Below are 13,386 nucleotides of genomic sequence, written 5' to 3' on the forward strand. Positions count from 1 at the left end.
GTTCTTTTAGCAAACTGCAATACGGAGATTCCATTATGGAAAACAATGTAAAACTTCAGCTTGGATCATTAGCAGGGTTATGACTTTTTGACTATCAACTAATGGAATAAATACAATTTTATGCATTACAACTAATGGAATAAATAAATACAATCTGTTATTAATCACAGATTTCTATTCTTTCTGTGGATCACTCCTATGCTCTTTTAGGCATAGCATCCACAGTTTGCAAAGGAGTTTAAGACGTTTACTGGTAGCAGAAAAAAGCATTCAGCACCACACTCCATAGGAGAGTGGAGATTCATGCTCTCGATGGGTCTGTCCTCTGTTCTTACCCACATTCATTCTTGTGTCTCTACAACCCATTTCTGCAATGCCCTCTTCTTTAAAACTATCATGTATCTCATGTCTCCAGAGAAGAATGGGCTATTTCTTTACTCATTTCCTACTTGGGCAGCAATAGAGGGTGTAAAAGCACAGGGGAGACAACTGTGGTTTTCAATTAGTGTCTGGCTTTATAATAATCAAAATGTTGCTCTAGCAACTAGAATGAGTGATTGTGAGAAAATCCACACCGTTAAGCATCGACATAGGAATGCCCAAGCAGCCCAGGACCAAAGACGAATAGTGTGGGAATTCTGCACATGCAACATGCACAGCCTATGTGCACAGGCTTGCAGTTACACTGTAATGAGCCTCTAGTGAGCCAGTTTCAACAGAGATTTTTCAAGGCATAACAATACGGTTTATTTTGTAGGGGGTTGCAAATGACACTTCTTACTGCCAGAACAAGCCCCAAATGTCGAGGTCCTAGTCCAAAGGACAAGATTGCTAGTGTATCCCTGAGAAGAACTATTTAATACGTGCTATGTATTTTCCCCCAACCTCAATGCCAGAGGTTTGATCCATTTCAATTTAAAAATCAGCCAGAAGCATACTCTCAGCATGGCAAATTCAGTGTAAACAGTGAAAAAGTGGCCAAATTGTAAGAACAGATCTTGTAGTGGGAACCACCATGCAACCCTGCTGCCAGCCCTGCTGGTAATATATGGAAACAGAACCACTACATATTCTGTCCGCATGCTGGAACACGACCTCCCCTCCATTCTAAGTACTATTCTGTATCTTTTCCAAAAATGTATTTGAAATTATTATTGATTTTGTCATTTTGGCTTTAGGGTTATTCATCTCACAGATCCAGGTATATCCAACTCTACCCCATGAGAATTTTCAGAAACTAGAGCTAGAGAGACCAGTGTACAGATATTAGACTGTCTAGTTAAAAAGACTGAAGCTGTGTTATCTTCCCTTACGTAAGACAGCTTTAAATTGACTTTGTTTCCATTTCCCAAAATATAACTGGGGACAATAGCATACTCTGTCTCAGTATTTTATGCTCAATTTAACTGCTACATTGCATTAAATGATGTGCAATAATGTAACCCTAAATGCAAATGAATTTGTGTTTGGTAAAAAAAAAAAAAATCACTTTGCTGCCTTCCCCAAATAGAATTTTTTTATAGATTTTAATGAACAAGGAAAACCAAACATCCCCATATGGTGAGAATATTTCAAGGCATATATTAAAAGAAAAATCTTATGTTACTCATCTAATAGATGTGACAGGAGAAAAAAATTAGGCTATGAAGATGAAACTCAAATAATTAGCAAATATGGAAAATCATGTATTACAGTGCTTGTAAAAGATTCAGCACAGGCTAAAAGAGAAAAACATGCATTTCATATTTGAAGAGTGGAATATGTTAAATTACATTTGAAGCAAATTATTTTTAGTTATAAACTTCCCTGTAAAATTAAAAAAACAACCCCCTCCCAAAAGAAATGCATCATTATGATCAGAACTACTGAAGACATTATGTTATCTCCTTCTGTCTAAGAGTGTAATGTTTTCTTACCATATGAAAGATTTTGAGGAACTTTCTCTGAATCTCAGAAAGTTCCTCACTTACTCTTTTTCTGGACATTACAGAGTAGCCTGCGGGCCTCTCTGAGCTGTATTTGCTGCCAGTCCCACAGGCATCATTCTGGCAATCTAAAGATATAAAGTAGTGTAAAGATGTCCTGCAAACACCTCCCTTTCCCTGGATGAATGCCCTTCCCTGATGCAGTAGCCATTTTGACAGTCATATATCACCCTAAAATAAACAAAATATATAAAATCTACAAACACAAGGCTGTTTTCTGGTACCCTGTTATTTCGTATTTCGAATAGCTGGCAACAATTCTGGGAATTTGGCCCTGCAATCCCAGTACCCCCCTGATCACTCAAAAGTGACTGCAGGGCATGAAGATTGACATGTTGTATAAGCACTGTTAACAGTTGTACAGTTTAAAACTGCAGGAGTGAATCTTGCATGCAGTAAACAAAGTTCTTGGGTATTTATTTCTGCTGCATTTACCTTTCACTTAATGTAACTAAAGAGAACCATGGCCACATGGTAAAAAAACAGAACTAGGATTCATGAACTATTTCTGTGCTGTGTAGGTTCTTCTGCCACATTTGTCATGGGACTGTCTGAGCTCCTCCAGGATTAAACAAAGTGACAAGTATCTGTCGCATATTTACTCTCTCAGCTTCTCTCCACAGAAATGTGTACAGTGTGGGAGGGAGAAGGATGGCTGCTTTATACATGTGTCTTGAAAAGTAAGTTAATATGGTCTGCAAAGGACCTTATTCCTGTAAAAGTCATTGAACGGTTTGAGCTTGCCCCAGCCAAGTTCTGTCTCCTACCCAGCTGAACATTACTTGGTGCGGGAAGAGTCCTGTTGGGCTAGAAAAGCCCAGCTATTGGCAGCAGTATCAATCACCAAATTTTGCTCAGTTTCTAAAATACTTTGTACCTGAAAGTGTCTACTTCCCTTAGCTGAGTATCATTACCCATTACTGGGGGGATATCACCTTATAGGAAAGACGGATATTTTTACCTTGTAACCTCTATCTGCTTCAGAAAATAAAACATCTTTTAGTTTGGATTCTATGCCTGGTGCTTTCATTGAGAGGTCAGGCAAGACTCCTGATCTGGCTTAACTCCAAGTGTAGCATTGAAACGCCAACATCTTAGAGAAGCACTGCGACTTAACTCATAACTGTTTGTAAAATACTTACAGAATGAAAGGTGCTATCTAAGTATCTAAGAATTATTACTCAGTGCATGGAAAAATGTTTATTTTCCTACAGGATAAGGCTGTGTCAGGAAGTGGTATAGCCTTAGTGAATAAGACTCTAGAAAAAGGAACTGCATACTGTTACATTTATACATTTAATAAAGGCTGAATGTGACAATTAAGAAAGGTCAGTACCCTTGAGGAAGCAGGACAGACAGACAGGGAGAGGTGGAAGTAGTTATTTTCGCATTAAGGAAACACACTAAAATATTCATTGTCTTTATCTGCTGTCAAGAGATGTTTTTTGGGTAACAAAAATACCTTTAACCTTTTAAAGACACCACACGAATGCATCCAATTAAACTCCTATGTCCAGAAACAAGGCATCCAAGCATCTGTTTATTACTGTAACTTTTCTACTCCTGCCATAAAAAATTCTAAAAGTTATTAATCTTTACAGCAATGCTTGATACTATTTCTTCCCACTATTACAATCACTTTAAACCCAGCATAGAAATATTCATGAGTTCTTTCATGTGGGCCCTCATCTGGTGAGACTGAAGGCACAGAACTATTTTACAAAAAGGGGACCTGGGACGTAAAGCTGCTCTCTGAACACAGGAGAAAATTCACCCTGAATTTAGGATTTAATTATAAATTTTATGATCCATTGGCTTGCACTGGTCTTGTCACAGTGCTGCTTTTCTTCTTTACCCTCAGCACCTTTCCAACAAAGACAGGACAACCAGATTGTAACACAAATTCTGGCAGCAGTACACTTTCCACTAATGCTGATCCTGAACCAGTTGCTTTCTCCAGTTATATGACACAATGTCTAAAGCATCCTTATAATTTGTATACTGTATTCACATGCATCAACCACATGCTTTGCATTTGCACCTGATTCTTTTCAATTTAATGCTGTACTTTTGCATTTTTCATTACCAAATTCCTCCCCGCCTCCCCCATCAAAAAAACAAAGGCAAAACTAGGTGTGATTTACCTTATTACAATTTTTAGAAACTTGGCAAAGAGCACTGCTTGACATACTGTCCTTATCTGGCATCCCTAAAAAAAGAACACAGAAAATAAATATACTGTACATTCTTTAAGTAACAATGGAGATATTTATCAATAGAATGGGGAATTGGAGGGTTCAATACTTTGGTAACATACAGATTAATCTATGACTTTTTTAAGAGCAAAACAGATTTATTCAGACAAAAATTTTCTCTCGTGAACACAAAGACAAAAAGCTAACTTGTGTAAATACTATAAACAGCTTGCTAAACATAGTACTTTCTCACAACTTGATATTTGAAGTATGTATACAGGAATTATTTATATTTTTTTATTTAACGTTATTTGTGGTTTAGTACCTGGAAGTCAAATGGGACACTGAGTTTGCACTAACTAGCATTGCTATGCTATGCTACGCTACACTATGCTACTGTTTCACAAATAGAACACATTGAACACGTAACATATGGGACAAAATTTGCAGATGCAGTTGCTAGCCATCGGATATTGTCCTGGTTGGCATCTAAATAATCGTCTGGCAACTAAATAAAAGTCCCTTGATTTACAGAAGTGAGTTCCAAAGCCTGCCCTTGGATTCATGTCTACAGCACTATCCCACAGTCAGACAGGTTCTCATGAGGCAGACATACCCAAACATAGCTATGTAACTAAGGTCAGACAGCAGCATGTTTACTGCAGGCTGTCTGCCCAAGCACTAACCTAGGTTCCCAAGCAAGTTGTGTAGCCCACCCTAACTAAAAAAATAAGCCAGTTTGTTATATTTATTCTAATAGCAGGACTCATGGCAACGTTTCATGGAATTCATGTAACACCTATAACCAGTTAAATGTTACGTGACATCATACAGTATGCTTTAGTCACCAGGCCTGGCTCGTGGTGCAAATCTGTGTACAGCTCCGTGTACACTTGTATACAGTTAGGCAAGTTCCAAAGTATTTCTTACTATATGCAGTATTAATACAGTCATAATATTGAATTGAATTTAACATTTTAATTCCAGCATCCCAAACCAGAGGACTTTCATCTTCCCCTTTCTTCTCTTTTCTCTTTTTTCTAACATCTGATGTCTATTTTCTCATACTTACTGTCATTGTTGGAGCCAGTTTCCATAACACCATAAGGAGGAGTGAGAAGTCCAGACATATACTGTCGATATTTCTGAAAGACAGTGATGGCACATTCAGTCAGGTATAGATGTATAAAGCCATTCAATGGATGATGTGATATTTACATTTGTGTGTCTGCTGCCTTGTGCTTCACATGCACAAAAGCAATCTGAGGCAGTCAGACGTGTTTACTCTTAATGCTACAAGGCCTGTTTTCTTGACTGGAGCACACTGCCTTTATTTTATCAGAAGTTGTGCTAAAACATTTCCCTCTCTCATCTTCCCTAAAGCATGACTTTGAGGGTTCTAATAAATCTATATTGTACTTATTTGTGTGATTTCCCATAAAGGCTGTTTTAAAGCTTGTTTGAAATTACACTACTAAGCTGAACTCAAGCTAGAAAGCTACTTTATTGTAGGGATGGAGGCAAGACTGTTAACTAAGGATTCATGAGAATCACATACCACTACAATTTTGGTGTCAGATTTTAAATATACAGGATTTAGTGCAAAAACTCTAAACATTTAATTCCAATACACTAAGTTTGGTTTTCAGAAACTACAAGGTTATGAAACACACAAACCCAGCACCTCATGTTATGTACACACATGCACAAAAACTGTAATATCAGATGAAACTTTGTAACTGTAAAAATAATGTCCCTTGTACCACTGTAAACTACATAATTGTAACTGATGTCAGTAACTGGTATTTTTCTTCAGTGAAGGCTGGTGACATGATCAATAAGGTTCAAAGCTCTGTCTAGGGCTTAAGAAATTCACAGAAGCTAAAAAATAACACCAAAGGAAAAAAATGTCCTTTTATCAAATACAAATCATTCAATAAATAAGCGACACATTTTTCTTTTCAATCATACTATATTACTGTCATGCTTAAGGCTAAACAACTATAATTCCCTTTTGGAACTGTCAGAAAACAAGCTTGTGCAACAGGGATGCTGATGATCAGTGTAAATAAAATGTTTCATGCAGTCCTTAGGATGTGCAGTGAGCTGAATGTGAACAACCAACCAGCTGAAATTCATGTAGGTTTCAACTAAGCACACATCATAACTGAGACAGAAAATTTCCCTCATAGTACAATTTTAATTTAAAAGTTTTATCCTTTGTTCTATGGAGCTGTTTGGATGTAGTGACTTTTAAAATATTGTCTGCTGGATTTGAACAGATGCTTGAATTATCCTTTTAACATTTCTTTTTCTTGGAAATGGATATGAAAATATCATCAGTTCTAGCACTAAAGACTGAATGTCTTGCATTCTAAATAATAACAAAAGCTACAAAGATTACATTAATCTTAATAATCCAATCCTATTTTTAGACAAGCTATTACATCCTAAAGCTTAGTAGCATATTATTTAAATCTCACCCATAATCCAGCTGAAAACTCATAGGAGCAAAACTATGTTATATCCCTGGTCAGTCACACAAAATAAATGCTGCTTCATTTGAGGATAAAACTCTCCTGTTTTCTTTCCCAACCATTCACTTTCCCATACTCTGCATCCGGTCCTATGCCTGGAACTCAGTGAAAGGAAGAATGTGAGAAATAATTGTTTTCTCAGTTCAGCTAGTAAATCACACATCACACAAGGGAAAAACTCATTTTGGTTGGCCAAATAAAAAAAAGGAAAGCATGTCACAAGGGGTTGAAATAATACTTTATTCAAAGAGTAGATAAACGTTTTGTTCTACCTTCTACTGAATTTGGACTTGAAAGTGATTTAGAAATGGAAAATTGAAATGTTTCATTTGGGATATGATAAAATCAAATTTTATAGGGTTTTTTTCTTTTGTTCTTCCTCACCATTCAGATGATATTCGTTTCTTTGTTCTGTTTTTCCCAAAATAGCATTTTCCCATAAATAATACATTATTAGTCCACATTTAATCCACCTTGATAAGGAACTTGAATTGTAGGAAGACAGTAATTTTCTCTTTTATTTCCTATACCACGTCCACAGTCACCATACACTGCATGGCAGTTTCCCTTCTGGTTAGTTCTCTAATATTCTTCCTGATTATTCTTTTCATGAAACGAAACACAGAACACACCGTATAATTTCCAAAAGATTCGGAGGCCTAGCTTAACAAAAATACCTACACATAGACTAAGCCAGAGTTGCACATAACACTTCAAAGGAGGCACGTAAGCCCATTCAGCCCCACCTCACACTCAGGATGACAAAGTCCCCCAGGAACAAAAGCACAGACTGCCAAGGACTTCAACTGTCATCTTCCACATGAAGGTCCCACCCTGTCATGGGATGACTCTACTTATGAGTCTGATACAGCAAGCCCAGTGAGCAGTGTTACCTGTGAAGGAGTTCAGGCAGCATTACCAGAAGAGGCACATGCCCTCAGAAAGCTCAGTTGTTCAGACTCCTCCAGAGGACCTCTGCATAAATGAAACTACCTTCTGTATCTGGGTATCTGTAGGGAAGGCTGATACGACTGCCTACACATAGTCTCCCATGAAGATACCTCGGTGGGGTGCGGGCTGACATAGGAGGTATAATTTACACCTAAAATTGTATCACCTCATCAGCTAAATTAAATGTCAAGGAACACTTAGTTGTCAAGAAGTCAGGGAAACACTGTTTACTGGGAAACCTAAGTATGCAAAGAAAGTCGTAAGTAACTGCATCAAGATTCCAGGCATGAGATCTCTGAAAGCTGAGATAATGAGGAAAACACAATACTGACTGTGAGACCTATCTTGTTATCATAATGTCTATAAATGAAAAGAAAATGCAGTAAGATAAATTGTACTGGGAGGTGGCATTTAAAATCATCCTGAAGATTAACAGACTAAATATTTACAAAAGGTTTTTGAAAATGTATTCCACTGGTGGTATGAACTCTGGAAAGACTTTCCTTATGAAAGGCAGCAACAGTTATCAAATCATTATAAGCTTGTTTATTACCAGAAGTCTTCAAGTTCTGTAAATCCAACATGACAGCAGGTTTTAAAACTACACTTAGTGACCTATTCACTCTGTTTTCAGATTTCTACCAATTTATAAACTCTATCATGCAACAGCTTAAAGATCAGACACTTCCTGCATCTAATCCGACAGCACGAGTAATAAAGACAGTATTTTTTCTTCCAGTTGCTGACCACCTCATATCCATGCAGTGGTGAAAATTAACATGACCTTTTCAGCCACTGCTATAACCTAAAGCACAGAAGAGTACTGACAAGGAACAGCTTGGGATGGGAGAAAAGGAGGAAAGAGAATCACACACTTGCCTTACTGGGGAGGTGCTGTGGGTGAATTTTCATACCAACGGTTTTTAAGGCCACTCATTCAGCACTGGTGAGGCCACACCTTGAGTACTGTGTTCAGTTTTGGGCCCCTCACTACAGGGAAGACATTGAGGTGTTGGAGCGTGTCCAGAGAAGGGCAACCAGGTTGGTGAGGGGCCTGGAGCACAAGTCTTATGAGGAGCGGTTGAGGGAACTGGGGTTGTTTAGCCTGGAGAAAGGGAGGCGGAGGGGAGACCTTATCGCTCTCTACTACTACCTGAAAGGAGGTTGTAGTGAGGTGGGTGCTGGTCTCTTCTGTCAGGTGGCTGGAGATAGGATGAGAGGAAATGGCCTCAAGTTGCAGCAGGGGAGGTTTAGGCTGGATATTACGAAAAACTTCTTTACAGAAAGTGTTGTCAGGTATTGGAACAGGCTGCCCAGGGAAGTGGTTGAGTCACCATCCCTGGAGGTGTTCAAAAAGCGCGTAGACAAGACACTTCAGGACATGGTTTAGTGGGCATGGTTGATGGTTGGACTCGATGATCTTGAAGGTCTTTTCCAACCTAAATGATTCTATGATTCTATGACTGTCAGGCTTTTCAGTGTGTTCCTTCGCATGCTCTTATTTAGACTTTATTTGCAGTCAGCTGCAGTTAGTCTCAGAGGTTTTCATGACTACAATAGATTTTCTTCTACTCTGTGAACTTAATTTGGTATATTTTTATATGCTAATGTTTAGAAAGGCAATTACTATAATTCTGATGCAAGCTATCTCTGAATTTCTTACGGATATTTCTAGCATACATAAGGGATATAAAATATGTCTTTCTAGTTAGTCCCTTCTCTTCTCCTCCAAGTACTGAAGATCTAATACCTGTTTAAAGGGAAAGAAGGAGCAAAAAAGAGATCTATACAATATAAACACTCCAAAACAAGCCAGGTAGATGTGAAGAAAATAGATGAGCCTTTGTGGTCCATGTGCATTGCACAGCAAAACCCCAGCACTCTAATGGGAAAGACTCAGGACTGATGAAGGGAAGACCTCCTGGGTATAAAGATTTGAACACAGGTTCCACACCAGATACTCCCCCAAGTGCAGCAGAGTGGGCTGTGTAGTAAGGACCCAGGTAGTGATGGTTTGTACCACTAAGGAGTCAAGTCAGGCTTCTGATACTTCCCCATGCCAAGGTGAACCTACATGTGGCCAGATACTAGGAAGTGACTGTCTTGTAACATTGGAGAAGGTTTTGTAGACCACAACAGGTGCTTGGCTGAATACATGGTCTCTCTCTTTCTCTTTCTCTTTCTCCCCCACTCACAATCTCAATCCACAGTGTCACTTTTGACCAGATGCACTTCTGCTACCTCCTGTTCTGCCTACCACTGGCAGCAGAGATGGTGACAAGGCAGAGCCTGCATTACTTGCAAACTTGGGAGTAACACAACATAATTAATTTCAGTTGTAGAAATCCTAGGGCAAACACCAAGGTGCCCTTTCCACACACATTTTTCAAAACCGTGTGTAACTTTTATTAGATGCTGTTATTTTGACTATTACCTGATTTCTGCAATCCTCCTGTAATATCTATCCACACTCCTGCAATGGTTTCTCTTGGGGAATATATGCTGTAGCTTGACAATGTGGGCCAGCTTCTCTATTTTCTTTTGAAAATAAATAATTGATCACTGATGCTCTCAGTACAACTCTGTTCTTCCTCTAAGTTGGCTGTACCAGTCATAACATTTTGGCAATGAACCACCTCCCCTGTGAGCATTACTCACAAGGGTGCGTCACTCCCATGGTGCATTGTTACTTCTTTTTTATCCAGATCAATAAGGAAAGATGTGAAAGAGTCCCTGAAGATCTCTGGACCCCCTTTTCACGCCCCAAACCAAGCAGAGATTGCTCTCTCGAAGTCCAGATCTTTGCCTTTAGATCTGATGCTCTAAAGATTGCTCTTCACTGAACTAACTGACAGGTAAAATCTGAGGTCATCTGCCTGCTATCCCTTAGTGTTTTCCAATAAAATGTGCCTAATGTTCTTACAGAATTTCACAACCCCCCCCCATATTCATAGTTGTTTTTTACCCAAATCTTGTTACAAAGGGGAAACGAAACAACACACTTGCCTGACAATATGTGCTGAGACCCACAGAAGACTCTGGCATAATTTTGATTTCAGGTACTGCCTTCTCAGTACATTTACAAATTAGTAAGCATATTTCTTCTAAGCAAGCTCAATCAGAAAATTTCCATACATTTCAGGTCAATGGCACTTAACTGGATATCACAAAAAGGACCTGACCCATGGCTGTTTAACATTGGGTAGTAAATCATTGCTTGAAGCTGGTGCTTCACTCTAGAACACCAAGTATCCTGCGTATTACTAAATACTTGCCTTAGTCATTCACAGAATATATATATATTCACTGTCACTCACAGTATAGGTAAGAGAACAGAATTGATTTATTTCCAAAGGAAAGGATAAAGACAAATTAGGAAAAAATAATGCTACAATAGCAAAACCATATCTTTACGTATTCTCGAAAAATAGAAAAGAAACCATGTGAAGATCTTAACACGACTTTCTGAACAGAGACTGTTTTGTATACGCCAGTCTATCAAGTTATCAGAATGAGGTAGACAAGGCCTGAAATAGCAGAAGTGAAGTACCATTCAGTCATATTTAGATAAAATAAATACAGGAAATGCCTGTACTGAAATTGCTGAATCCTGATCCCAGAATTAGTACGGTTTATGTAATAGCTGATGAATCTGCATCTTTTCCATTTATTTACCTATTTACCATCTTCTGAATGTTTCTGCACGGCTCTAATCAACTATGCTTTAGATTTTATTTGATCTCTTTGTTTTGGAGGCATATATTTTTCTGTCACATTCCCACTTAAATCAATTTATCATGCTTGAAAAGCTCTGTATGCAGAATTTGCTTGATCACAGAATCCCCTTGAGTTTTAGTCAAAAAGAAAAATGCACCCAGCTCCCTGAAATCACGCCAAATAGCAGACTTGGCTACCAGATAGAAACCCGAAGATAAGAGTGCACTGCAAAAAATCAAATCCAAGGAAATTAGAGCATGAGCAGTGATTAAACAAATTACACAGCCTATTCTGCTCCATCTAATTTAAATATAGAAATGACATCATGCAGTCCTCCGATTCTGTCTCCTAGAGGAATCCACTCAGGAAATACAGTTGGGTGGAGACAGGACTTTGTTGGGAGGGATCAGAAAGATTGCATATACTTAGAAGAGGACAAAGAAAATATATGAAGAAGAACAAACAGTCCATTTGATTTATGTGTTTTCTTTTACTACACTTGTGTAACCATAGAATAGACAATGTATTTATAGAAAAAAGAAAACCCAACAATTTAACTGCCTTTAGCTGAAGTTCAAGTTTTCAACAGTGGCTGAAAAAGAGCATTATACAATTCCATATTTACTTTTTCACAGTGATATGTGTGTTGAATTTGTTCACTTTAAAATCAGATGATGATGACTGGCAGCAGCAGTGCTTCAAGCTCAACACAAGATCAGAAAATAAAGTTGTGCTCTCCTTTCCTCCCCTTTCATTATCACTTGTAGGAGAAAGGCAGCAAATCACACCTTCACTGGAATTTTCTGAATTATGCAAGTGGCAGAACAGAACCTCACTCCTCTTCAAACTGTTCTGCGACGCTAACAATTGTAAACCTGCATCTTTATTAGCAAAGCCAGCAGATACGTCTTGAAAAGAAAGAGCAGAATTACTAAGAAAAAGGTACCTTTTAAACATAATTTTTCTTACCACTACAGCCAACCTTTAAACATACACTTAGATCAAGCTAAGTCTGGCATCATCTCATGGGTCATGCACAAGGGAAACCTGTTCCAAGAACAATTTCCTAAAGTTCTGGGCATAAAATACTTCCTTTTACCCTCAGGCAATCACAGCTCCTATTTTCAGATACACTATTTTAATGAGGGGAGAAGCAAAGATGCGCCTTTTCAGGTGAGGTCAGTCTGGGTGTGCTATGCAAGAAGACTGTACAAAGAAGATCAGAGGCAGGTAATACGAGACTCGCAAATACAGGATGAGGCTGACTTTGGTCAGCTCCTTGACTGGGCAGCTATGGGCTGCCTCCTACACTACTTCTTCCATATGGTGTGCCTCCCTGAACTGATCTTTAGCATTTTTCCGGAGCACAGCTTCAGCTGAGACAAAAGGTCACACCAGGAAGACATTTATATTTGTAAAGTGCTTTGACAGAATGGTAAATTCTGTAATTGCCGTAACATACGTGTCTTGTTCTTGATCACGTATCTTAGCCTGCAGAGCAAGCAAAAAGCAAGGATTGTGTGTACTAGAGAAGTCAGAAGTCAGCAAGAGCCTTTAAACCAAGTTGTTGTTCCACCCTGAGATTGCCACCTTGCAAATACAGAAGGCCTGAAACACATGACCAACACATCTTTGCATGAATGTTATGAAAAAGGCTTCATATGAAGAAATGTATGTGGAACTAGATATGTACCACTGAGATAGAGAAAAGCTGCAAACTACCCAGTGCAGGCTGTGCTCTGACAGTGGGTTGAAGTCATGCTCCTCTGTAGTGAAATTCTGTAAGGTCACCACAAATTCTGTGCAGTACTTAAATCCTAAAAATAGGTTTTAAGTGCAACTTAAATGACACATTGGCCTTATGTTGACACTGTGTGCAGCAGTGGCTTTATCCATTGTTTATAAACAACTTTTCTTCCCTCCCCTTACATTTTTTTACAAGGAGATCTGAAACAAATAAAGAAAAAGCAAAATGGTGACCTGATCTGCAACTCTGCTTTT

The 13,386-nt window shown here is 38.5% G+C and overlaps 1 protein-coding gene across 7 annotated transcripts in view; it reads right to left on the bottom strand.

The window, feature by feature from the left end:
• RAPGEF4 (Rap guanine nucleotide exchange factor 4) overlaps window positions 1-13,386 on the bottom strand; it is a 161,279-nt gene that overhangs the window by 75,505 nt on the left and 72,388 nt on the right. For all 7 annotated transcript variants that reach the window (XM_052792497.1, XM_052792496.1, XM_052792498.1 and 4 more), the window contains 2 exons: window positions 5,253-5,325; window positions 4,130-4,194 (listed from right to left, as the gene is read on the bottom strand). In XM_052792497.1, coding sequence (XP_052648457.1) covers window positions 4,130-4,194; window positions 5,253-5,325 — 138 coding nt within the window. The remainder of the gene's footprint in view (window positions 1-4,129; window positions 4,195-5,252; window positions 5,326-13,386) is intronic.

This window comes from Harpia harpyja, chromosome 7 (assembly GCF_026419915.1).
Source record: "Harpia harpyja isolate bHarHar1 chromosome 7, bHarHar1 primary haplotype, whole genome shotgun sequence".
NCBI classification, from domain to species: Eukaryota; Metazoa; Chordata; class Aves; order Accipitriformes; family Accipitridae; genus Harpia; species Harpia harpyja.